Here is a 25,646-nt window from a genome sequence, read left to right on the forward strand (position 1 = left end):
AGTTTTGTTCTTGCTCGGAACGCATGATCCTCGGCCAGGTTTCGCTGAACTTTCAGCTGTATATCGTGGGCTTAAATAATTACGTCGCGACCGCGACGACGACTTCGCTTTCGTGATTGTTGATTTATCGGAGCCGTATAAACGCAAACGCAAACGCAAACGTAAACGGCGCGGTCATCTGCAGGAAAACTTTCTGTCCACGTTAAATTTTACATCGCCATCAACTCGAATTTTTACGATTTCGTTCCGCTAGGTTCTTCAAATTAATCCGCGGCGAAATCAGATTTCTTAGAACACACACGAATTTCGTACTAGCTGAAATACAATACTGTTGTAACTCTACTGGTTCCCGAGGGAACGCGGAAGGTCGCGTGAATTTATCGTTAGATCCGGGAATGCTTTCTTCTTGAGCCATAAACAATTTTACGAAATTGTAAATTTTAATGAAACTTAGTCACACGTTCCAACGAGGAAACCATTTGTTCGCCTGCTGTTTTCGAGCTGTAATATGTCCATAAAATCAACAATAATTATATTGAATTATTTTTTAATAAAACTTTCACCAATACGTTCGTGACATTTTTCCGATCAAAATGATACCCAACACGATACAATTCAGGCTACATTTGCTCGTTTAATCCACGATAAACTAGAACCTCGATTATCCGAACCGAATACTAAAGCGAGCGACGCGCGACACGATTCATTGTACCGATCAGTGAAGATTCGATACTGCGACTACATAGCTGTTTTATTATCCGAACACTCTACTGGCTAGTTCGGATAATCGAGGTTCTACTTTCACGTGGATTAGGCGAGTGAATACAATCCAATTGGTATCGTGCTTGGGCTCATTTTAACCAGAAAAATGTCACGAATACGTTGCTAAAAGTCGCATAGGAAAATAATTAGGAACAACAAATTTATGATTTTGTCGCACCTTCGTATCATGTGTTTCACCGTTTTCTGGAGTGCATAGTTCAAAAAAAAAAAACTTGAAATTCGTTTCTTGTTCCATAAACTAATCTATGCGAATGCGGCTTCGCATGAGGATTTCAGATGCAACAAACGCTCGACGAGGGTCTGATCCGTCGAGAGCGGTGGATAAGTGAATTCGGATGAACGTAATATCGAATGAAGTCCGGGGAAGTCGTGTCGGAATCTCGATGATTCTGATCGATATCGAAAGAAATTCCGAGGGGCCACTCGATATGCGGACGTTGGCCTTTCCCCGTTAATCGGGAAGAGAAAAAACCCTGACGGAGAAATTGGTTTCCCATGAAACGGGCCGAGCGGTAGGAACTGTACTGCGGATATGAGGCCAAGGAAATACGGATGGTCTGGGTTCGGTTCGCTGGAATACAGTTGGTTAGCATGTAGCAATTGGGTGGAACCGCGGAGACGTTGCTAACCGAGTTCCTTTTATCGGTCCCAGGGAGAATTACCTCTTGCTCCCGCTCAATCTTCTGCGAATATTCTCGCGAAAAGATGCACCACACCTGCAGTAGATCTGCAGTAGATCTTGAGCACTTTGATCACGCGTTTAACAGACGACTTTTATCAATTTTCTGCTGTGCACCCCCTCGGTTTTCGAGACACTTCATTCCGAAGACAAATTGTTCCACACTTTTTCAGTGCTCGAACGGGCGAAAGTGTTTTTTTTTTTACCGGAACGCAGCTGACCAAAAATCTGAAAAAATTCATGCGCAATACTCACAACTATACTCCGGTACTGTATAAATACGAATGACGTCGCACTCGAGCTTCCATGCGAAATCTGCATATTTCCGATTTTTTCGTTGAGATTTTTTACAACCAGAATTTTCAACCGAAAAATCCGAATAAATTACGGTACATGCTCCTGGGTGTTTGGCATCTGTCGGATTTTTTTCGAATTTTTGCGCACGATTAGATAGGGCAAACAGGGGCGAAAACTGATTTTTCCATTTTACCCCATGGCTACCCTCCCGGTCGAGATATGGGGCTAAATTTTTGCGCAGGATATTTTCTCTGGATGCCAGTAAATATGAAATAAACGTGTCGAAGATTGAAGATGAAATTTTTAAATAAACAGGAGGAGTCGCGAGAGTGTCATTCTAGAGTGAACAAGTGAAAAGATCGTCTTAATTAACGTTCGTTTGTCGAGGGATCAATGGAATAAAGCTCCACAGAATTTTCATAGGACAGACGGGTGACGTTATGCATCGAGGATCGCGGGTGATAAATCATTGATTTATCGCAATAATACGCATCAAACGCTCCGTATTCCGGCGGTGTCGATGGTTCAAAGAGAATGCATAATTCATGCCTCGAAAACGGCATATAGGGATCGCGCGACTCGACAAAACCGAACACGCGCCGGTCTCTGCTTTTCTCGTTGGCTCCCAAACACCAAATCATGGTTGGCACTAGTTCGCCGCGAGAGAGCTTCTCCGTCGGAGAGTCCCTGCGGCGACAATTTAAAAGTTTCTGCTGCTTAAAGATTCGTAAAATCCGCTCGCGGAAACTCTTCTTACCCGACGTGCATTTCTGCGGCTGCCCGTGAAAAATTATTTGCGTTTTATTTATTATTGTATAGAGAAACTTCTCGGGACGAAGTTATACATGTAACAGTCAGAGAACCTTTTCCCAAGGTGATTTATTAACGCGATTTTAAGACGGTCGATACTTTTTTTATAGGACACCCTATATATTTTCTTAGATATTCTGGTGGAGCGTGAAAAGACGAATCCAGCGACTACCCTAATCATATTATTACGATCGTTCATTCTCGAGATATCTGTGTCTGAACGCTAAGGTTATGGGTTAAGTTTGTTCCTTTCAGACACGAATATCTCGAGATTGAACGATCGGAATGGTATGGTTATGGTAGTCGTTGGATTCGTATTTTCATACTCTACAAGAATATTGAAGAAAATATATAGGGTCGCGTAGTGAAATTGTACATTGTAATTGTAAAGATATAGTTTTAATTTTTTAGAATCGTATAGAATGATAGCATCAAGCTTTTTGTACTTTCAGATCCGAATGGCTGTTTGAATTGTTTATTCTCAATTGTAGCTTGCCCGGTATCGGGACAATTCGATGCAACAGGTGCTTAATAAATTTACAGCTCTGATGCTATTCTTTTTCACGACCTGCATTATTCGAAAATGAATTATATTTCAATTTTGGCGGATCACAACTCATTCATTTTAGAACGAATCGCATACGCGCCGATTGTGACAATCTTCAAGAAGTGACGTTTCGTTTTCGTTTTATTTCATTATCTGTGTACATAGTTTCACAATAAATAATTACAAATACAACTTATCGATATTAGATTTATTTCACAATTAACTAACAACGATATCGTGGTTGTTTTGCGGGATTTTCTATATCGAATACACTAAATGATAAAATTAAAAAATATTTTATGATACTTTGATTAACCACTTGTCGTGTATTGCATATATATAATAATCTATTAAACACATCATTCACTTCTTTTCAGAATGAACTGCGGAAATTTATGCGAGATAAAAGTAATTTAATTCAATTACAAGAGACAGGAATGAAACAAGGACAGACATTTTTATCCTAACAATTGTAATAGGTCAAGAATACTGTAATAATATGTTTAAAGTTGTCCGATGTCTTTTAATATCTTATTCTGTGTTTCATCTATTCATTTGTGTCACAAAATTCCGCGGTCTTACGAATAATTAACTACTGGAATACAGGAACACAATCGGAGAGGGAACTCCGCGTGTTTATGACTGGAACAACGAAATAATTGCTACTAACAAAATGGAAACGACAGAGATGCCAATTGTACTTGCTGAAGAGTTATCCAAAATGACAGATGCCTTTGGCGGAATAACGAACTCACTGGACTTCACGATGGAGCTAAAAAAATAAACAATAATTGTTAGTATCTCGGTGTTAGGGATTTGCAAACAAGTATAGCTGAACATTGTTCACTTACTTCACCTCCAGCTTGGCAGTCGTGTCGGTGAGGTTGACCCGAGACTTTGAGTTCCCTATTATATCCGTCACGTCGACGGTGACGCTATTTGTGCTGTTGAAGTTGATCAACAGCGCGACTGTTTCGTTCTGCAGTTTCCGTTTGACAATAAACACGTCATTTTTAAGCACGAAAGTCTCCACGCTGCCGTTCATCAGAGCAGGAGATTTTCGTAACTTGATTAGGTCCATGTACAATTTGAGATGAGATTTCGTGGCATTTTTCTGAGCTTGTACGTTGACTGTCTTGTAGCTTGGATTCACCGGAAGCCAGGTTTTATCCCCGCTTGTGAAACCTGTTATCGTAAAGTACAATTCAGGAAGAATCACTGACAATCTGTACCTCCGTGTATCTTTAAAGACGTACACTGGCGTGTCAATATCTTTTTCAGCACATTAACGAGATTTCGAGGTGGTCGGTACAGTTTTGTAGGACACCCTATATAGTTTCTTCGATACTCCGGTAGGGCGTGAAAAGACGAATCCAACGACTACCATGACCGTACCGTTACGATCATTCGATCTCGAGATATTCGCAACTGAAAGGAACAAACCTAACCTAAAACGTTAGCTTTCAGTTACGAGATGAAATGATCGAAACAGGGAATGGTGATTATACTCGTTGGATTCGTCTCTTCAAGCTGAACGAGAATATCGAAGAAAATATATAGGGTGTCCTATCAAAAAATATCGATGACTTTGAAATATCGTTAAAATATTGGAATAATATTGAAAAAATCAATAATTTCGAATTCGAAATGCCGTCATGAACGTAAATTATGGACGGAGATGTTGTTGCTTGTTGATGTTAACGAATTAGAAACATAATTTTTGCACACCTGCTTTATTACTGGCGTCCCACTGCATCGGTGTCCGGCAACCATCGCGAAAATCTTTGATTTGGCCTTCGGTGTAGTCTTCCATGCCGATTTCTTCGCCGTAGTAGGTTACTGCCACACCAGGTAAAATCATCTCGAGCATGATCATCTGATCCCCCTTGCCTGGATAACGAGTCGGCAAACGCTCCCTGTCGTGGTTGCCCATCTAAACAAATTACTATTGTCTATACTTCGTTCTTCTCGGTACAGTACCAGCATTATACTGGAACGATGCAAAAATCGTCGATTTAACTATTAAATGCCTATTAAAATATTTTATCTCGAGAACCAAACATTTCTTCCGATCAATATGATTTTTTTTATGTTATAATTTCACGTATTCTATTAAATATAATAAAAATTAATAATCTTTAGTGGCGCCTCAGAGTCGCCAAAACTATATTACATGACGTAATGTTGTTTTAATTTTTTTCAAGACATTCTGTGAATTGTTTGTTTGAATTATCTCGTTATGTATACATTTACATACCACCCAATTCGCAGTACCATCCTGTGGCATAGCTTTTATCCAGTCCTCCGCGATTTTTTTGAATTGCTCCGAACTGGATTTCGCATTCGCATCAGTTATGTATTTGAAATTGAACGGAATGTTGGACCCGTAATTGTAATACTTAATCGTGTCGTCTAGACTCGTGTACGCCTCCGTCATTAACACCTGTATCGCAAAACATGCATTATTTTATATAAACATCTGCTCAACTTTCTGTTACAAAGGGAGGGTCTCCCTAGTCCGACGTTACGATCACTATCGGACATTTTTCAAAAGAATACTATAATGAGTACTGTAATTTCAAATTTGGTTCATTCATTAACTAACATATGACGAATATTCTCGAGGTTTTTTGAGCTTTAATGGACAGAAAGAGAATTAATAAATACATCGAAAATGACTTTTATAAAAACAGATTTAAACGCATTATCTTTATGATAGTACAATCAGTGATTAGTTTCAAGGTTAAACTTCACCATAGCAACCCAGAAATTTTTAACTTTTTCTTTACATAATCCTGTAGATTTTTACGGGAAAATGCCAAAAATCCAAGTTTTAATGTTAGGAATTCACTGGTTCAAAAGTTCCCGAAATTTTCATTGCTCGTCATCTAGTAAACTAATCCGTCTAGCTTGACATTTATACTATAATTTTATGGAAAAGTTTATTCAGATTTGAAGTGTGTGCCATCGAATATGGGACCGACACATTACGTGTGTTTGTGAAATTATTGAGGATAACTCTAACGGTTGTACACCTAAAGAGAATAGTACGGCAATGAAGCATAATTGTTCTCGTGCTTACGATTTCAGAACGGTTGTGTGTCCTTGCGTAATCATCGACGTGTGTCCGCCAGCTTTTTATTATGTCGTAAGTTCCCGGTTGATCTTTGGTTACATTATGAATGTAAGAGGCATGAAGAGTCGGATCGGCACCTGGACTCTTAAGTGGCTCGTTCAATGAAATATCTCCCTCTATTATGTGTGGTACAGCATCAATACGGAATCCATCCAAACCCTTGTCCAGCCAAAATGTGATTATGTCCTGGAACATAATGAAATAACAAATCACACTGGACCACACTTCATCCACCAAATGCCAATTAATATGCTATTAACTCCCCATCCTACAATATCGAGTGATACTCGTGGTAAGAAATTCGTGTCAAAAATAAGGAACACGAGCCTGACTCGTGGTGCCTCGATCGGACCATACGTAAACTACACGCGCCTGACTCGTGGTGCTTAGATCTGACGAAACGTAAACAATTCGCATAAGTTCGAGAACACGGCTGCACAGCTAAATGGCTCGACGCGTGACCGACCTTGTTGTTGATTGTTGACAACGGGGTCAAGTGTTCGAGTTGTATATAAAAGAAGCTCGATAACTACGCTTCAAATAATAATTTCAGAAGCGCAGCGGATCCAAAAAACATTGGAACGCTAAATTGTCCCATTCTCGAGATCTAGTTGATACTTAAATTGTGATAATATTATTTAAAAAAAAAAAATAGTACAACAATATAATTGAATTCTTTTGGAAGCTTGAAGCCACTACTATCGGCATCCATCATGCATTTTATGTATGTTAGCATGATGCAGCGAGTGAAAAATTGAAAATTGAAAATTGAAACATTGAAAAATTTTCGCACGGATATTTACCGTTCTAAGATGAGGAAAGATAGTGTAATCGACTGCTTACTTACAGTCAAAAAGTTGAAATGAAAAAAATCAGAAAATCGATGTGTACCTTCATTTCTTGCTGGACCTTTGTATTATTGTAATTTAAGTCCGGTTGTTGCTTATAGAATTGATGATAGTAATATTGCTGTCGAGTGTCATCCCATGTCCAACCGGAGCCATTGAAAACACTAACCCAGTTATTAGGTACGGTTTTATTCTTATTAACCATTTTACCGTCATGCCACACATAATAATCCTCGTAGCCTTCCGTACGATTTCTGCTTAGGCTAAACCATTCGTGTTGATCAGATGTATGATTAGGGACGAGATCCAAAATAACCTGAAAACCGGAAGAAAATCATTCGTGTGTTCCCCATGAGAATTTATTCATTGCGTATCATAATATCCCATTTGTTTGTTCGCATTACAATTTATTTATTACAATGGATTTTACTAAAATAAACGTATCATCCATAATTGAATGGAACCAATCAAACCATATTCAATCGAATGCAATCAATCATATTTATTGCTTGTAACACGGAAAACAGAGCTGTTCAGCATATGCCCGTGCGGGCAGCGATTTTCTTGTACTGGGCATACAGAGAACGGCGGGCGCGAAGCCACGCCCCCGCGGGGAAGCCTGCATGTATTTGTCACACGCATTCTCACAGCAACGTGACCAGCTACGGCTGTGCTACGGCCTACCCCCACTCCTAGCTTTTCACGTAGCTGTGCCCACGGGCATCGGCGGGCGCCCTTGCCCGCTAATGGGCATGTTGAACAGCTCTGTTAACTTAACGGTTCATACAATACGTAAGCATGATTGTTACCTTTAGGCCAAGCTCATGAGCTTTATCTATAAGATCCTTAAGATCGGATACACTGCCAAACATTGGGTCAACATCTCTGAAATCCGAGATATCATAACCATTGTCAACCTGGGGGCTTTTGTTAATTGGTGACAGCCAGATCCCTCCTACACCAATGTCTTTGAAGTGTTGTAACTTGGACGTGATACCTGTTGCAACATTGAAAATATATATATATACAAGTGCATTGTAAACAGCTAATAACTAATATTTGGGCTGTCGAATTTATGTGTGTTTGTGACGGTAATGAGTTGGTCAAGTTCGAAATAATAAAAACATTTAGAGAATTCAAATACACCAGTCCCGTTCAGCAAGCCTTGCGGCGGGCAAGGGCGCCCGCGAGTGCCCGCCGGGCATGGCTGGGGGCAATGTGACGTCAGAACCATCGAAAGGGGGCGTGGTTTGTTGCCCGCACGGGCGATAGCTGAACGGGACTGAAATATGTTCCTTCATCAACAATTTTCTCTTACAATTGTTAAGAGAAGAAATAAATGCAGCTCCTGCAGCTTGCAATTAATTTATATTCTCTATAAATTGCGTGTCCTTTAAAATTGAGTATACCTAACATATACCAATAAGAGTTAAATTCCAGTATGTTCATCTCTCGAGTGATTACGTTTAAAAGGATTAACAATTACTCATTTTCCAATGATCGTTAATTATCAGTATCGTTACTATCAACGTTGAAATCTGTGTGATCCACAATCAGCAGAAATAAAAGTTCCAATTCAATGATAAAGCGATTAGAATTTTTTCTTCCAATTCTCAACTACTTATAGTGATAGTTGCTACGAGAATGGTCGAAGTGTTATTGATTATATTGCGATAACCGAATTGGAAGTGCAATGTAATCCTTCCTTGTTATGTAAGAGGTGCTTTAATTGCTTACGTTATTTTCCTATTCTCGAAGAACTGTCAATAGAACAATGTGATAGTTTCGTTACAAAAAAGAAAAAAAAATAGTACGGTAACGAACCTGATCTCATTTTGAAGCTTGAAACACTATTGTTTTTTAACGAAATTATTTCACTTTACATTATTTCACAATTATTCTTACAAAATTGTTTCACGTCTTTTGACGAACTTTATTACTAAGCAAAACTAATTGTACGTAGAAGTGTTTTTTATTCAACGTGCATATTCCTTTGTTACAGGTAAGTCACCAATTCCAGAAACAGATGCCTGTGTGACGTGAGTAATTGTTCGCGAAATTAATGATCGATCATCGACGAATGATTAATTAATCGACAAAAGTTTCGGTAACTTTAAACCATTAAGCTGGTTGTTTATTCTGAAAATATTTTGCAGTCTATTCGGTAACGTACAGGTAACTTTTTTCCGCGAATTAAAAGCAAACAAAAATAATCACACTTCCGACTACCGTAGGTTATGTCACCCGCATCAAAGAAAGGAAGCAGGATGTCGGTATAGTAATTAGACATTGTTGCACCGTTGTTGGATCATTAGCATCTTCACTCCTTGTACCGCGTAATCTTCGCGCGAAAACAAGTAGGACTACGTTTACTGTTATTATTTCACAACAATTGCAAAACAATCCAAAGAAATGGTTCCAAAATATTTTTAACACTTCAATTAACTTTTATTAACTATTAATAAGCTTCTCAATGACAGAGTCGGACATAGAGTCAGACTTACTTCAAATAATAATTTCAGAAGAAGTTAACACGCAATTTTAAAAATTTGTTAAATTATTAATCAACTGTTGATTTTGTTGCTAGAAGTTGTCACAATGTATTCATTCAAATTTTGTTGAATTATAAATAAAATTGCTGTCATTTTCGAACAATATACTGAAAAATTCTCAGCTTTTGATCTTCAACTTTGAAAATACTATTTAAAAATGACTGGTAAGTGTCAGAGGACTATTATAAAATTCCCAGTAAATAGAGTGTTGAAGGAGCCATTAAAAAAGTTCCAGTAAATAGAGTGTTAAAGGACCGATTAAACAATTTCCAGTAACTAGAATGTCAGAAGGACTATTAAACAATTTCCAGTAAGTAGAGTGTTGAAAAGACTATTATAAAATTGCCAATAAGTTGACTGCGAGAAAGACCATTCGAAAATTGTTGGCAAGTAATGTTGTTAAGTTTCGTACCTTTCAAGTCTCCAATACCATCGCCATTAGAGTCCATGAAGCTCTTCGGGTAAATTTGATAGAAAACCATGTGCTTCCACCATCCTGGATTTTGAATTTCCGCGGACGCCAGGGTCAGCGTCGCGAACAGTACTATGAGGATGTAGCCGGCGCTCTTCATGGTTGCGATTATGGCGAGACGAGATCACGCGGCTCGTTTATAAACGATGCTTCACGGTAAAAAAGAATAGGCATTCGCGTGTCCTTATCATTCAAGCGCAGGATAAGTCAGCGACAATGATGACGCGCCATATTGTGAAAAATGCGCGGAATCTATCGCGCAATTTACAATCGCTAGTTCGTGCAATATACTCGACACTAGAACTACAGCGTAAGAAATAATTATTATATTACAACGTACATTCTTTCTCGGTGATCCTGAATATTCATTATCCATAATATTAGGACATTATCGCTTTCGATTTATGAAAATTATTAAGAGAAGGAATCGATCTTCAACTTTTCTTTCTTGTCATTCCTAAAATTTGTATTTTGGCAGCGTTGTTATTTTCCAATTTATTAAAATCATTAAGAGAATTAAACAATTTTTAAATCCCATTTCTTTCAATTGAAAGAATTTTGATCTGGTTAATTATTACAATAACAATGGTTATTATAATCGTTGGGAAATATACAGGATGTGCTACCAAAAAATACAGGCTGTGAATAATAATACACAGATTGAAAAAGAATAGCACCATAGCTGTATCGTAATTGATTAAGCACCTGTTGCATCGAATTGCCCCGATACCGGGCAAGCAACAATTGAGAATGAACATTTCGAAGAGCCATTCTGCTTTGAAAGCTCCAAAAAGCTTGATGCTATCGCTCTACATTATTTAAAAAAATGGAAACTCTGTCATTACAATTACAATATGCAATTGCAACTTCCAATATACAAATTCGATACATAAGCCTATATGTTTCCTTCAATATTCTTGTAGAGCATGAAAAGACGAATCCAACGACTACCATAACCATACCTTTCCGATCATTCAATCGTGAGATATTCGTGTCTGAAAGGAGCACACCTAAGGCAGACCTAATCCAGCGCTTGCCTTTCAGACACGAATATCTCGAGAATAAATGATCGTAATGGTATGATCATGGTAGTCGTTGGATTCTCCTTTTCGCGCTCTACAAGAATATCGAAGAAAATATATAAGGTGTCCTATAAAAAAAATACCGATCATCTTGAAGTCTCATCTTGAGAGAGGATTCTTTTAGATATGGTGTTTTCTTTACCGAGTAGAAGAAGATATTGCTTAACGGTGAACTGTGGGTTTGCAAAAAACTTTGGAAAGTTGACGAGCGAAATTCGGTTGCGAACGACCGAGATTCGGCGACGACTATCACTCGTGTAATTGACATGTGGATCGACGTGGCTATCACGTGGCCGAAACAGCTGTCATCAATAGGCACTCTTAGGGCCTTCGGGAAAAGTGAAAGGTTGTAATCGAATACCGGGATCGTAGCATGGAATTTCGAGTGTCCCGGCGTTTTGGACGCCATGGACATTGGTCTGCGCCTTCCAGAAAGAAAAACAATTAAAACCTCGATCAGGGACGCGACCAGTTGGATAAATTATCGGTTATTAATCGAAAATTATAGTCTTATTCTTCTTGAGGAATTTTCGTCTTTGGGGAATTCTTAACCTTATCCACCGTCTGAATCGATCAACGTGGTTTATCTTCTAGATACATTCCGAATGAAATTAGAATGCGATAGCACTGCAAATAAATCCACCCACTGCGAATATAAATATGTTTGTAATTTGAATAAACATTTTTATACATTTTATTCTATAACGCTTCAATTGGAAATTACGAAAGGAATAGTCTGGAGTATAAAATAAGCTATTTAATTTTCGGATCGCTATTTTAATTAAGTACAGCTTCTTGTGGAGCAATATAAATAATTATTTTATTTTTGTGTATTCGTGTATGTATACCGTAATGTTTATACGCAGATAAACATTCAGTTGTTGTGAAAATCAGATCGGTTCGTGTACGAGTAAACTGCTGAGCTTGATTTTACATATAATAACAATATTTATGTTCTTATTACACTATTTCTCGATCTAATATTTGAGGAAAACCACTATTCCATTCGGAGGCACGCTCACGTTCCTGGTGCCGCAGAAGACGGACCTAGATTTAGACAGAAACAATTTTTATTAAACAGAATTTATAATTCAAAATTTTGTAATCCATAGATTCTAATCTAAAGATTCACGGTAAAAGTTCTAAACAGCAATCTAACAATGATAAATAATTTTCTTTGTTCACTGTTTTTTCTGATTTGATGTCGTTTATCGCGTCGTTTATCTTCAAGTTTCCCATCAAGGGAAAGACGAAAGCCATTTTTAAAATTAGATGCAACTTTTAGAATTCTCCATTGGCAATGTTGCAATTTTCATGCAATTTTTTAATCCTCCAGTGCACCGATTTGGTCTGTAGTTATTTTCTGGGTAATTGGTTAAATAATTAGTTAATAAGAACATAATTAGTTACATGGGTAATTGGTCAAATTTCTAATTAATTTCCTTAATTTCCTATTTATTTCTGTCAAATCATCTTGAAGATTCCTGACTAATTACAGCAATATCTGATTAATTTCTGATCTCATATCTTTTACGCCATCTTGAAATTCCTGATTAATCTCTTTATTTTCTGGTACGCCATCTTGAAATCCCTGATTAAATTCTTTAATTTCTGATTAATTTTAAACCGTCCTGAAATTCCTGATATTTGCAACACTTTTATGCGATAAAACAATAGCAATATTTTGTATGAAAAAACTCGGGTTTATCAGAAGAAATGTGAACCAAAAATTAGTTTTTTTTTTTGGATTGGTGCAATGCACAAAGGTTAAGCGCGTTTAATTAATTTCTTTTTTGTGTTAATTAGCACCCACGATCGAAGAAAGCGTTATTATTTCCTCGATTCGATTGCACAGCACGATTTATCGCGGGTGGCAAGGCTTAGATAAGAACAATAGTATCACAGCGGAAGTTTCACGGGGAGAAATTCAGTACTTACCCCGACGTTAAATCAAAATTGACCGTCGCATAGTACACATTCAATCGGCACGATACGTTATCGAGCACTGATAAGTCGACAGCCTCTTGTGAGCCTCCTAGGTTTACTATTGCGTAAACAGATCCGTCCTCCTCGGTTTCTCTGTGGAAAGAGTAGCGTGTCATATACTATAGAGCAAATAACGTCATAATATTATAGCAGCTCCGCAAGGTTCACCGGTAACGATTACAATTTTTCCATCGAACAGAAACAAATTGCTATTCGAGAACCAATTTCGCTTCTACGCAAGAACATAAACGAACCAGAAATTTCATTTTACGAGCAGCAATTTTTTATGCTTTACAGAATGAGGAACAAAAAGCATCGGCACAGCTGGATTTTATGTGTTTTGCAAATGATCATTTTCTGAATCAGTTCTAAAAAAGACAGAAGTTAAAAATGCATATCTTCGTTTTAATCATTTTATCAATTATTATTATCTATTTACACCTTTAAAACATATAAGAAATCGTTTTATCAAATTGAAAAAGAAAAATTCCCTTATAGTTTACGTTTGATCTAGTAATTTTTATTGTGCACAGTCTAGTTGCAGAGATAATTAGAATTTTTGGAGAAGTTAATTCGATAATTGTTTACTCTACACGTTATCGTTCCCTAATTGATAGTTAGTGTGACAGCTGTGGGAATACTTTTTGATCGAGACTGTATATCAGATAGAGGTTTAATTGTTTACCTGCCGACCAGTAGAACATTCTTGTTCAACAGATTTGTGACTAGAGTTCCTTTTCTGACGAACGGTGCTTTTCTCAGCCACGCGATGCTGTTGTAGAAATTATAATAAGAGTCTTTCTGTCCTTTCTCCGTTTTCAGATTGACGGTTTTGTAGTTCTCATTGACTGGGAGCCAAGTTTTTGGATTGCTGGAGAAACCTGCAAGCATTGTCTTAATTTACTCCTTTGGATACTGGCAAATTTATTATTGATTTATCACCGTGTTGTAATGTGTCAAACATCAGAAAGAAATCCTCATAAAATTAGGAATGTTCAAATTTAATTTTATTGGGAATGTTAAAACTGGATTTTATTAGGAATGATACAGTTAAATAAAATTGAATTTTATTGGGAATGTTAAAATTGAATTTTATTGGAAATGTTAAAATTGAATTTTAGTGGGAAGGTTAAAACTGAATAAATTTGAATTTTATTGGGAATGATACAATTGCATAAAATTGAATTTTATTAGGAACGTTAAAATTGAATAAATTTGAATTTTATTAGGAATGATAAAATTGAATATTATTAGGATTCGTCCTTTCAATTTCATTAATTAAATTATGTATAATGATCCTGTGTGAGTATGTCGAGTAGGTGGTTAACGTATTAAAAACATAGAGCTTACCAGCAGAGGTGGTGTCGTCCCACTGGAAAGGTGATCTGGCTGGGTCCCTGGACATGGTCTCGAACCCATCTTCCCCAGCATTGCATCCTTGCGGATCCTTGGTGTCTTTCCAGGACACCCAAGTGTCCACCATGCCGATCTCATCACCGTTGTACGTCACGCTGACACCGGGCAATAAAAGTGTCATCAAGGTGACTGCTCGAGCTCGTTGGGGTCCAAACCGAGTCGCCAATCTCGGTTTATCGTGGTTACCCGCCTGCACACAGAATTTTTACGATCATGTACCCTTGGTTACAACAACTCCTCCACGAATTCCTCCATTTCTTTATACAAACTCTTCTTCAAACTCAAATAAACTCAATTCTATCATTTCCCAAAAGGCGCCTCCCAAACCGAATCCTTTCTCAAAGTAATTTATCAACGAGACTTCAAGATGATCGGTATTTTTTTACAGGACACCCTATATATTTTCCTCGATATTCTTGTAGAGCAGGAAAAGGCGAATCCAACGACTACCATAAACATATCATTGCGATCATTCGATCTCGAGACATTCGTGTTTCAAAGAAACAAACCTCACTCAAAATCTTACCTTTCAGACACGAATATCTCGGGACTGGATGATCGAAACAGTATGGTCATTGTACTCGTTGGATTCGTCTTTCCACGATCTACGATAATGCCTAATAAAAAACACAAGTTTTCGGTTTAAAAAATATGAATGACCTTGCAAAGGTCGCAAAAGAACGACTTTCAGAAAAGACTCCAGTGAAATAGAATAGAGTATCGTATGATCTTTCGATCAGACTATAGTTAGCATTTCTCTGTTCACGATCAGCAGAATAATGAATACATACCACCCAATTAGCTACGGCGTTATGCGGCATGCTCGCCATCCACGTGTCAATCAATTGTTTGTACTCGGAGACAGTAGAATTCTCATTCAAATTCGTGATCATGCCAAAGTTGAAGGGGAAGCTGGCTCCGGAGGAGTAATACTTCATCGTGTGAGGTATGTCTGCGTAAGCTTCCATCATCATGGCTCTGTTGCCCTTGTACTCTTTCAGTACCTTGCTCCAACCCTTCACTATTTCGTAGGTGTGAGATTGATCCTTGGTGTACTTTTTAACAGTATAATCGTAATTATTAGGGTCATCGGTGCTTCCTGTTAATGGCTCGTCCAAGAGTCTAGAGTCCTCGCAGAGGTGGGGAATGGCGTCCACCCTGAAACCGTCTATGCCTTTGTTTAACCAGAACCTGAGGACATCCTGCAAAAAGAAAATTATTATCGATGCAGTAACTTTTGTTATTCAGCTAGATTCTCTACTAACTAATAAAAAAAATTAAATAAAAATTAATTGAAAATTTGCTGAAACAAATTCTTTTAGGTTAGAACTTCATTAGGAATTGAACGAACTTAATTATTCATTTGAAACAGATTAATGAAAATGTGCAAAAATGAATTGTCAAAGAGTGATTTCAGAAGATATTGTGATATGAAACCGAAGTTAAATATATTTTCTGATTTAATTATTTAAAAATGGCGAAAATAATATAGGAACATCTGTAGGCGGCCCCTCTTATGTTTCCTTGCTTTTGAATTAGGTTTATTCAGTGCAATATGGCATGATACTTCAGAAAATGAATGCACCTGAAAAATTGGATGCACATCAGTAACTAGAAAATAGATGACACGAGCTATTACATTATTTCGAGATTATTTCGTGTAACGATTGGACCGCATGTTCTATTCATGTTTCTTCGCAGAAAGTTTCGCCGCGGGAATTACGAAGCAACTTAGAATTCAAAAAACTTTCCGCAGTTTCCCTTGCCGCGGAAATTGCTCAACGTTGACAAGCAGCGATTCAACGTAACGATGCACATTCTCGGATATTCTCTAAATATTATTTGATAAGAAAACAAAATCGCATCACGGTCACCTCGAAGTAACAACTCACTCTAAGTAATTGTTGTCACTTTCCATTGTTGCCGTTCGTTTTAATCTTATCGAGTTAATGTTATGAATTGATATCGTTAAAATATTTGTTAAATATTTTAGCGTTATATTTGATATGGAACACCAAAAAATCTGTAAAAGAATAAAACTATACTTTTATTGTCAGAAAATCAATATCTGCTAAATAGATGACACGAATAAACTAATATCTTTGAATTTTTAAATCAGACCAACGCAGTATTTGTTAATGAAAGCAAAAGTGTTGTTGTACCGTTAGTGTTAATATTTAACAAACAATGGACGGTGTACAAAATAAATCAAACGGAGAGCTGCACATTAAAGCATTCGAAACCGACAATGAAGCACAGTGTTGGTAGACAAGTAGTGTGGTTTTGCATATCAACCGCAGATGTACTCGCATAAATCAAATGGCAGCGATGGCGCCGCGCCGCGCCGTGGAGAATAAACACCGAGCTGCGTTTTATTGAAACAAATCACGCTCTTAAATGAAAGTCAACATTAATTGCATTCGTCACGACATGTTTAAACAGTAACGATTTCGTTAAAAACGATAGTACAATTATGATCCCGGTCTCATTTTTAAAGCTTCAGACTTCTACTTCTATTAATCATAATTCATATTTGCCTGAAACAATTTCGGACGACCTGACAGGTGGAAAACTGAAGACATATTTTCGTTCGAAAATGTCGCCACTTCAAGAGCCTCTAAAAAGTTTGAAAAATTTTTTTCCCGAACGAAATTTCCGCAGATTCGAAGATCGAAGTCTTCCCTTTACAACGACATAAAAAAACTTGACGTACGATTTTTTTTAGCCGTTTCACAGTGACATAAGTTACGCGATGAGGGCTTCGCACCACCGAACGCGGTCCTCGTTTTTCTTGCATAGAACAGTGAAAAAAAATCGTACCTCAATTTTCAAGGTTCGGTTATAAAGGGGAGGCTTCGGTCTTCAAATCCGCGGAAGATTCATTCGCGAGAAAAATTTATTAACGGTTTCACGGAAGTTTCAATTTGTCGCAGTTTTCAGAAGAAAGGGGGTACAGTTTCTGATCTGCTGCACAGCGTGAAAATATCTTTTCGGAAAAATGAACAATAGCGTGCGAAAGTAGGGGCTTCGAGCTTTAAAACGAGTCCAAGTTTATTATTGTACGATTGTTTTTCACGAAATAAAAACGGGTTGAGTATGATCAATTTCTCGAGAATCCGAAACTCTACGTGCAAACACTTTTCGGATCCACCGTATCGACAATTGATGAAAGAAAGGCAAATTGACATAAAATTTCCGAAAATTGTCTCTAAGTATGTGGCTGGCTGTATTGGAGCTCGGACGGATCAGTGTTAAGTTTGATGTACAACACTAATTACACGGTCTCCGATGTCGTTATTGGAAGAACGGTCGGCCCGGGGATCCCTGCTATACGTTGCCTGTCGATGAGCGATATTTCACAAAAAATTGCAGGCTTCTTTTGCCGGAGGAAAAAGCGACAGGCCAACCGTGTTGGATTTCCACACTTCACGTACACGCGAGCATCGTTTCAGTGGCCAGGGGAACGAAAAGGGCTCCGATATGCGGTGTAATGTATACAGGCAGGATTTATTTCCAGCCTGGTAACGATCCCACGAAATTAATCCAGCATCCGTACAAGCGTCCCATAACACCGAGCAGATGAGAAAATTTATTTCGCAGAGGACAAAAAACAATCTCTCTTCTTTTTATTCGGAATCGGCTATTGGACACCTGGAACGGTATACTGTCAAAATTCCAACAGTGCTCTTAATGTTTTCTATGAAATATTTCACATTCTCTTTCAATATTTCCCATTTCCTTTAACGCTATCACTAAACACACCCGTCACAATGATTTGAGATTCTTTCAGTCGACAATCGTTGAAATTATAAAGTGCCTCTTGTGGGAAATTGTTCAATAGATTTATTCATCCAGACTATAATATAATTTTCGCAAGATCAGAATAAATTAAAATGTTATTTTCATGAATCAATATAAATTAAGAGCGTTCGGTACTTGGCAGTGGAAGTATTAAATGTTTTCTGGTACTACAATTACTTATCTATTCTGTGTGTCTATATTGCTATTCATCGCAATGATTACCATCACACATTTTCCATAAAGGTAATTGAATTAATTCCGCGCACGTTGGTATTTTTCAACGTATGCCACTGTTGCTTTCAGTAAATTAATGAGATTCCCTTGTTCCGTGCTTCTTTTTCTTTTTTTTTTAACATTCTCTGTGCAAAGAACGCGATGCATTTCATCAAATGAATTAACCGCGGAGACAGTCAACGGGATGAATGATCGTCGGGAATATGTTTGTCAAGACGTAATGCAAATGTGTAATTGCGTGTATTCTAAATAATTTTCTAGTCAGACGTCATTTGTCGTGTCATTTTAGCGCAATTTTATAAAAAGGAGATTTTTCTTTCAGTTTCTGGTACCCTTTAATCAATTAAAATGAAAAATTAATTAAACAAAATAATTCTATTTCGAATAGTCTTTTAGTCAGGCGTCACTTATGGTGTCATTTTAGCACAATTTTATAAAAAGGAGATTTTTCTTTCAGTTTCTGGTACCCTTTGATCAATTAAAATGAAAAATTAATTAAACAAAATAATTCTATTTCGAATAGTCTTTTAGTCAGACGTCACTCGTCGTGTCACTTAAATAAGACTTAAAAAATCACGAACATTCGATCTCGAAGTCTCGAATTTTCATCGTGATAGTAGATCTCTGCAATGATACAAAACGATCGAGCTATCAGTTCCTATGATAAATTTTATCTTTCCAAATTTCAATCTCACTAATTAAATTATTTTGACATAATCCGGGACAGTTTCGTGTTGGACAGTCGGCGTGCAAAGTCACAGTTTCGCTTGACGTTAACAGTTACGGAGTAGTAGGAGCGAAGCTTCGCCAAGGTCGTCTGAAATTACGAAATCGAACTCGGAAGAACAAACAAGCAACTTTCACGCATATCAGATAACAATAATCTCGATAAAAATCAGTTCTATCGTCATAGCGATTCGAGATTCAATGTAATCTGCTGACTCGAGTTCAAGTATCACGACGAAGTTTGTATGTCATAGATATCGGCGTGGATATCGAACGGTAGTATCGAAAATCGTGTATCGATGTTATAATCGATAACCGGGTCCACGGCCTGCTACTTGTCAACGTAAATTCGACGCGATTTCTGCTCCCCCCACTTAATTTTGGCTGCAGGAACCTCAAGCTAAATTAGGGTTTCATTGCTAGGTCGAAGCTAATTCGATTCCCGAGAAAATTCTCTATGCCGATGATGCAGCTTGATTGGAAGTAGTGGACTGATGAACTCGCGTAATGAAGCAGAATTTTCAAACGAGCACGTGTGTGTTTGTGTGTGTGTGTGTAGACGCTTTTGCAAATTACCTTCATTCGCCTCAGATTCTTATAAAACAAATTATACGAATTTTCTAGATTAATTGCATTCAGCTTTATCAATTGCATTTATATTACAAGCGGAGATCCCCGTTGGTGGAAATTTAACAAATGTTTATTAACACGATTTTGTACAGGTTCACATATTTCTGAATATTACACGCTGCGTGTGCGCAATAACATTCACTGAAAGGGGCTGATATATTAAATAAATAAACATACCAATGAATACTTAATAAAAAAATATTAAATAAATAATAGTAATGGGAAATATTTTTTGAAAAAATTTTAGAAGTTTAAATGAAGCTTGGGTGTCTAGCCTGAAGGTATAGCTGCCCAAAAATTTCGCTATTAGACCGCTTCGTCTTTTAGTTTAATTAATTATGAGTTAATGGGGAATATATTTTTAAAAAATTTTAGGGGTTAAAATAAAGCTTAGGTGTCTAGCCTGGAGCTACAGCCGCCCAAAAATTGCGCTGCTGGTCTGCTTCGTCGGTTAGTTTAATTAATTATGGTCGCTCTTTTCTAGTTTTCACGTGCTGACCACTAATGACAATTAAAGTTACGCTTTCGGCAGGGTAATCGCGATTATTTGTGGGATGGTCTTCGCAATAAATTTTCCTATAGTACGTACCTTCATCTCCTTCACTAAAAGTTCATTGTTGTAGTTGAGGTCTGGTTGCTCAGGTGCAAATTGGTGGAAGTAATACGCGTTGCGTTCCGGTCGCCAGGTCCATGCCGGTCCACCGAACACACTCACCTGCGTAAGAAGAACAATACCTAAATACTCACTGTATTAAACAATTTTACGAGTTAAAATTGTCCGTCGATTTGCGTGCAAAATGAGAATTGTCTGCTTGCAGAAGCTAAATGCAAATCTTTCTTTCTTTGATAATTCCCAAATACTACAATAAACAATTTTGCAAAATGAGAATTTTCTGCATCGATTGCACATAGAAGCTAATTTTCAAAAGGAGAAAATTATGTTTGCTTGTGATTGAAAGCACGAATGTTATTAAAAATAACTGAATGTGTACGGTCATGTAGCTTCGCTTTAATTAATATTGAAACCGCTGTACCAAACGTATAACTGAATATGTATCATTTTTATTATTATTATTATTGCCACAAGTCCATAATTTACGAAGTTTCCCGAGCAAATTTTTTATCGAAGGAGTAGCTAATAATCTCTGCTGCAATACTATGTTTTACGATCTACCGATTCGCGTTCACCAGCGCAGAAAAATGCAGAATTTCCCAACTTTTTCTCCAATAAAAATTGCCAACCGATAATCCAATAGTTTTACACGGAGAATTTTAATTAGACCGTAGTAAGTCGGTGTAAAATTTACAGCTTATTATACTCCAAATAATAACGAATTCATTCCGCCAATTTTAGCAATTTTCCCCGAATTCATAAGTTTTCTTGGAAAACCGTTTTCACCAAACCTAGCAATTTTCTTAAAATTTAAAAATTTTTCCCAGATCTAGAAATTTTCCTAAAATTTAGGAATATTCCCTGGATCTAGAAATTTTCCCCAAAGCCAATTTTCCTAAAATTTAGAAGATTTCCTAAGATCTAGGAATTTTCCCCAAAAGCAATTTTCCTAAAATTTAAAAGTTTTCCCCAAAAGCAATTTTCCTAAAATTTAAAAGTTTTCCCCAGATATAGAAATTTTCCTAAAATTTAGGAATTTTCCCTGGATCTAGGAATTTTCCCCAAAGCCAATTTTCCTAAAATTTAGAAGATTTCCTAAGATCTAGAAATTTTCCCAAAAGCAATTTTCCTAAAATTTTAAAGTTTCCCCGGATCTAGAAACTTTTCCCAATACCAATTTTTCCTAAAATTCAACAATTTTCTGTGAACAAAAGATCGGGGACGTACAAAAAGATTATAATGATCAGATGTGTTAAACTTACCCAGTTGTTTGGTGGCGCCTTGGTGCCATTTCCCAGGTCTTTGCCCTCATGCCACACATAGTAGTCATTGTATGGTTTAATACCCTCCAAACTCTTCTGGAACCATTCATGCTTGTCTGAGGAATGATTAGGCACGAAGTCCATGATCATCTTCAGGTGCTTGCTGTGTGCAGTGTCCAGCAAGTCCTCGAAGTCCTTCATTGTCCCAAAAACGGGATCGATGTCGGTGAAATTGGAAATGTCATAACCAAAATCGACCATTGGGCTTGGGTAAATGGGAGACACCCAGAAAGCGTCGACGTGAGATTCGACCAGATGATCTAGCTTGCTTATGATACCTGAAAAATCATTTATCGATCTGCACAATACCAGAGAAATCATCTTACTCGAAGGGGATTCGAACCTTGGACGTTTTCGTCGAAACCTAGCACCCTGACCACTGTGCCACGACAGTGCCCCACAGAAATCATTTCTTAATGCAGTTTTCAATTACTGTCCATATTAACACAGAACCTCGTTAAATAATACCAAGGTGAAACTTCTATTTTCAGTTTCTAATCTTCGTTATGATCGCACATTATTTATGAACGATGATTTTCGTAGTCAAGGTGCACGCTTTGATTTTTCTGCTAATTGCATCCGTAATGCACTGCGCAGTGCAACTGCTTTGCTCATCGTGCGAAATTACGTACATCCCGTACACAAATCAAAACGCGTCACGAGAAGTACAGAAGTAAACGCGATTATGGTTCCGTTCATCAGATGTATAGATTCACGAAAAATTGCCGATATTTAAATTGTTATAACTTTCTTAGAAAAAACAGTACAACCCTAAACCAGGGCTCATTTTAAAGCTCGAAGCCTCTACCTTCGCAGGTCAGAGCAGAGTATACCCTTTGGTAGTGGGGATAATTTCGCGACATTTATCGTCCAGGCCTTGGCGACATATATAGAGAAATCACTGTAATAGGTTGTCCCAAAAGTTTTTTCACCGAAAGAAAAATTGTAATAACTTTCAATTTCATCGATTAATGTAATTAAATGAGTGGGACGTCGCAAAATAATTTTTGGGACAGCCTAATACAATGAATTTCCAGCTTTATTATTTTTTATTGCAAACTTTTATCTTCCACGGTGGGAATAGGTTCGAGTATAAAGAGTAATACGTCCGCGTTTGGACGGACAGCTATTATGGTTGTTCTTCGGGCCGTTCTTTGCAACCGGGAGGAGGCTAAACGTCAAAGAAGGGAAAAAGATGGCCGAGAAAGAACGTGTGCGCGCTTACCTCTCAAATCACCCACGCCATCCCCGTCGCTGTCTTTAAAGCTCCTGGGATAAATCTGATAAAGCGACATTGTCCGCCACCATTCCTGGCCACGTTGATCGTGTCCAGCAACCGCGTACAATGACATTACACAGAACAGTATTATCGCCTTCATGATTCCTAAACAAACGAAACGCTCGAGTCAAAGCGGATCCGACGAATTCATTAAAACTCTCGACTTTGATTAAGCTCCGCACCGTGTACCATACGCATCAAGTGCAAAATTCTACGTTGATGCGAATGAGTGCACCTACTCAACAATTTTCATTAGTCACCTCACAATTTTCTAATGGTCACCAAAAAAAAATTCTATGTGTGCACCTACTCAACAATTTTCTAATGGTCACCAAAAAAAATTCTATGTGTGCACCTACTCAACAATTTTCATTAGTCACCTCACAATTTTCTAATGGTCACCAAAAAAAAAAAAATTCTATGTGTGCACCTACTCAACAATTTTCTAATGGTCACCAAAAAAAAATTCTATGTGTGCACCTACTCAACAATTTTCTAATGGCCAGCCCACGATTTTATTAATTGTCGCCGATAAAATATAAAATTCTACTTTGATGAGAATGAGTGCACCTATTTAAAAATTGTCTAATGGCCACCCCACAATTTTCTAATGATCACCCAAAAAAAAAATAATTCTATGTGTGCACCCACTCAACAATTTTCTAATGGTCACCAAAAAAAAATTCTACGTGTGCACCTACTCAACAATTTTCTAATGGCCAGCCCACGATTTTGTTAATTCTCACCGATAAAATATAAAATTCTACGTTGATGGGAATGAGTGCACCTACTCAACAATTTTCATTAGTCACCTCACAATTTTCTAATGGTCACCAAAAAAAAAAAAAAAAAATTCTATGTGTGCACCTACTCAACAATTTTCTAATGGCCAGCCCACGATTTTGTTAATTGTCACCGATAAAATATAAAATTCTACGTTGATTTGAACGGGTGCACCTATTTCACAATTTTCTAATGGCCGCCTCACAATTTGTTAACTTCCGGCAATAAAATATAAAATTTTGCGTTCACGCGAATGAGTGTTGGCACAAACTGTATCGTCTGCTACGTTGATAAACGTGAGTGTATATCGTGTATAGTAATTTGCGTGGCGGCTATTTTGGCGAATGACCTATAAAGCGGAGAGGAATTGATCTTAACAAGACTGATCATATTGTTGTTCACTAATTTACAGGATCTCGGTTAGTAAATGTCGCGATCGATTTCTAAGCGTGTGTGTGTGTGTGTGTGTGTGTACAGGGATCGTATGCGATGAATATGATGCGTCCTTTGATTACCGTGCGTACGCAGCCCAATTAGTTCGAACTGCTGCCGGCACCGACGTTACAACAACAACTATGGCGAAATCTAATGGCATCGGCCCCCTTTTATACCCGCATTGTGTAATTCAAGCGGAGTAGGGTGTATCTAAAGTTTCTTATACATACACAGGTGACGAATGTACCTCCCACAGTGGCCAGTAATTTGATATACGGGGACTGGTAGATCGTGAAGATATTGCAGAAACTGCATAATTCATATTACCGACAAATTTCTGATCTTTCATCTCACCGATCCTTTAACTTAGATATCTGTAATTAATCTGAAATTTTTTTAGAAACTCATCTTCCTTCTCAGCCCCTTGACAGAATTATTTCGAATCGGAAAAATTAAAACCTTTAAATTGCTTAAAGCGGATTGGAATAGCAACATCCAGTTCTTTTGATTTTTAACAATTTTAATAAGCTGGAAATAATGTGTAGATATTTAGAAATTTTTCAAAATCTTTCCACTGTTTTAAATACCAACTCAATTTTATTATCAATGTAAAATGTAAAACTATTTCGTAAAATAATATTGCTGAGATGTTTCTGCAATGTTAAATTATTAAATTAATTAACTAGCTCTCTAAAAGAAGCAAAGGAGAGTTACTGTATATTTTGAATATTTACTTAACTCGGATTTCGACAAAATTGGAGCATTGGTTTACGCCAGAATTTTATAATAATAATTTCATTTTTCATCGTGACACACATTCTGTAAGAATAACAGACGAATACTTGAGAAATGTGCTGAACATGATAATACAAAGTCTAACAATGTATTAAGAGTCGCGTGATCCCAAGATAAATAGTTACCCTACAAAAATGATAAGTTTGATTTTCATTTGATAGCATAGTGTTATCATATATATTCATTTCGTGATCGACTACGATTAATATAACGATCAACCGGATGAGCTCGTTTCATTAATGGAAAAATTGGATGTTATACTATGTCACCCTATCTTGATTGTCAATCTCGATTGTGGTCGTTTTATTTTTTATACGGACGTTTTGATCGAAACAAGAGGAACAGAATTCTCTCGCCTTGCGTAGATAGAGATCGGACGCGGCCGTTCAGCGTTAAATGGTAAAAACAAAATTATAGTAG

At 37.4% G+C, this 25,646-nt stretch overlaps 3 protein-coding genes across 5 annotated transcripts in view; 1 reads left to right on the top strand and 2 right to left on the bottom strand.

Annotated features, from left to right (window-relative positions):
• Window positions 1-25,646, top strand: part of LOC143361076 (dual specificity calcium/calmodulin-dependent 3',5'-cyclic nucleotide phosphodiesterase 1) — a 75,289-nt gene that overhangs the window by 19,698 nt on the left and 29,945 nt on the right. The gene's annotated exons all lie outside the window — the stretch shown is intronic.
• On the bottom strand, window positions 3,240-10,266 carry Aglu2 (alpha glucosidase 2). The gene is made up of 8 exons (XM_076800196.1): window positions 10,065-10,266; window positions 7,910-8,097; window positions 7,144-7,416; window positions 6,199-6,438; window positions 5,374-5,559; window positions 4,845-5,049; window positions 3,968-4,301; window positions 3,240-3,888 (listed from the first exon to the last, which is right to left on the bottom strand). Exons 1-8 carry the CDS (start codon window positions 10,222-10,224, stop codon window positions 3,753-3,755), a joined length of 1,722 nt encoding a protein of 573 aa, XP_076656311.1. The 5' UTR covers window positions 10,225-10,266; the 3' UTR covers window positions 3,240-3,752.
• On the bottom strand, window positions 11,870-24,570 carry Hbg3 (alpha-glucosidase). 2 transcript variants are annotated; one of them, XM_076800197.1, is made up of 9 exons: window positions 24,512-24,570; window positions 23,160-23,318; window positions 21,875-22,212; window positions 20,589-20,714; window positions 15,400-15,810; window positions 14,543-14,798; window positions 13,878-14,073; window positions 13,145-13,285; window positions 11,870-12,253 (listed from the first exon to the last, which is right to left on the bottom strand). In XM_076800197.1, exons 2-9 carry the CDS (start codon window positions 23,311-23,313, stop codon window positions 12,184-12,186), a joined length of 1,692 nt encoding a protein of 563 aa, XP_076656312.1. In that variant the 5' UTR covers window positions 23,314-23,318; window positions 24,512-24,570; the 3' UTR covers window positions 11,870-12,183. The 2 variants fall into 2 exon arrangements, with proteins under 2 accessions (XP_076656312.1, XP_076656313.1); XM_076800198.1 differs by having other exon boundaries at window positions 24,521-24,541.

Source organism: Halictus rubicundus, chromosome 14, assembly GCF_050948215.1.
Source record: "Halictus rubicundus isolate RS-2024b chromosome 14, iyHalRubi1_principal, whole genome shotgun sequence".
Taxonomy (NCBI): Eukaryota; Metazoa; Arthropoda; class Insecta; order Hymenoptera; family Halictidae; genus Halictus; species Halictus rubicundus.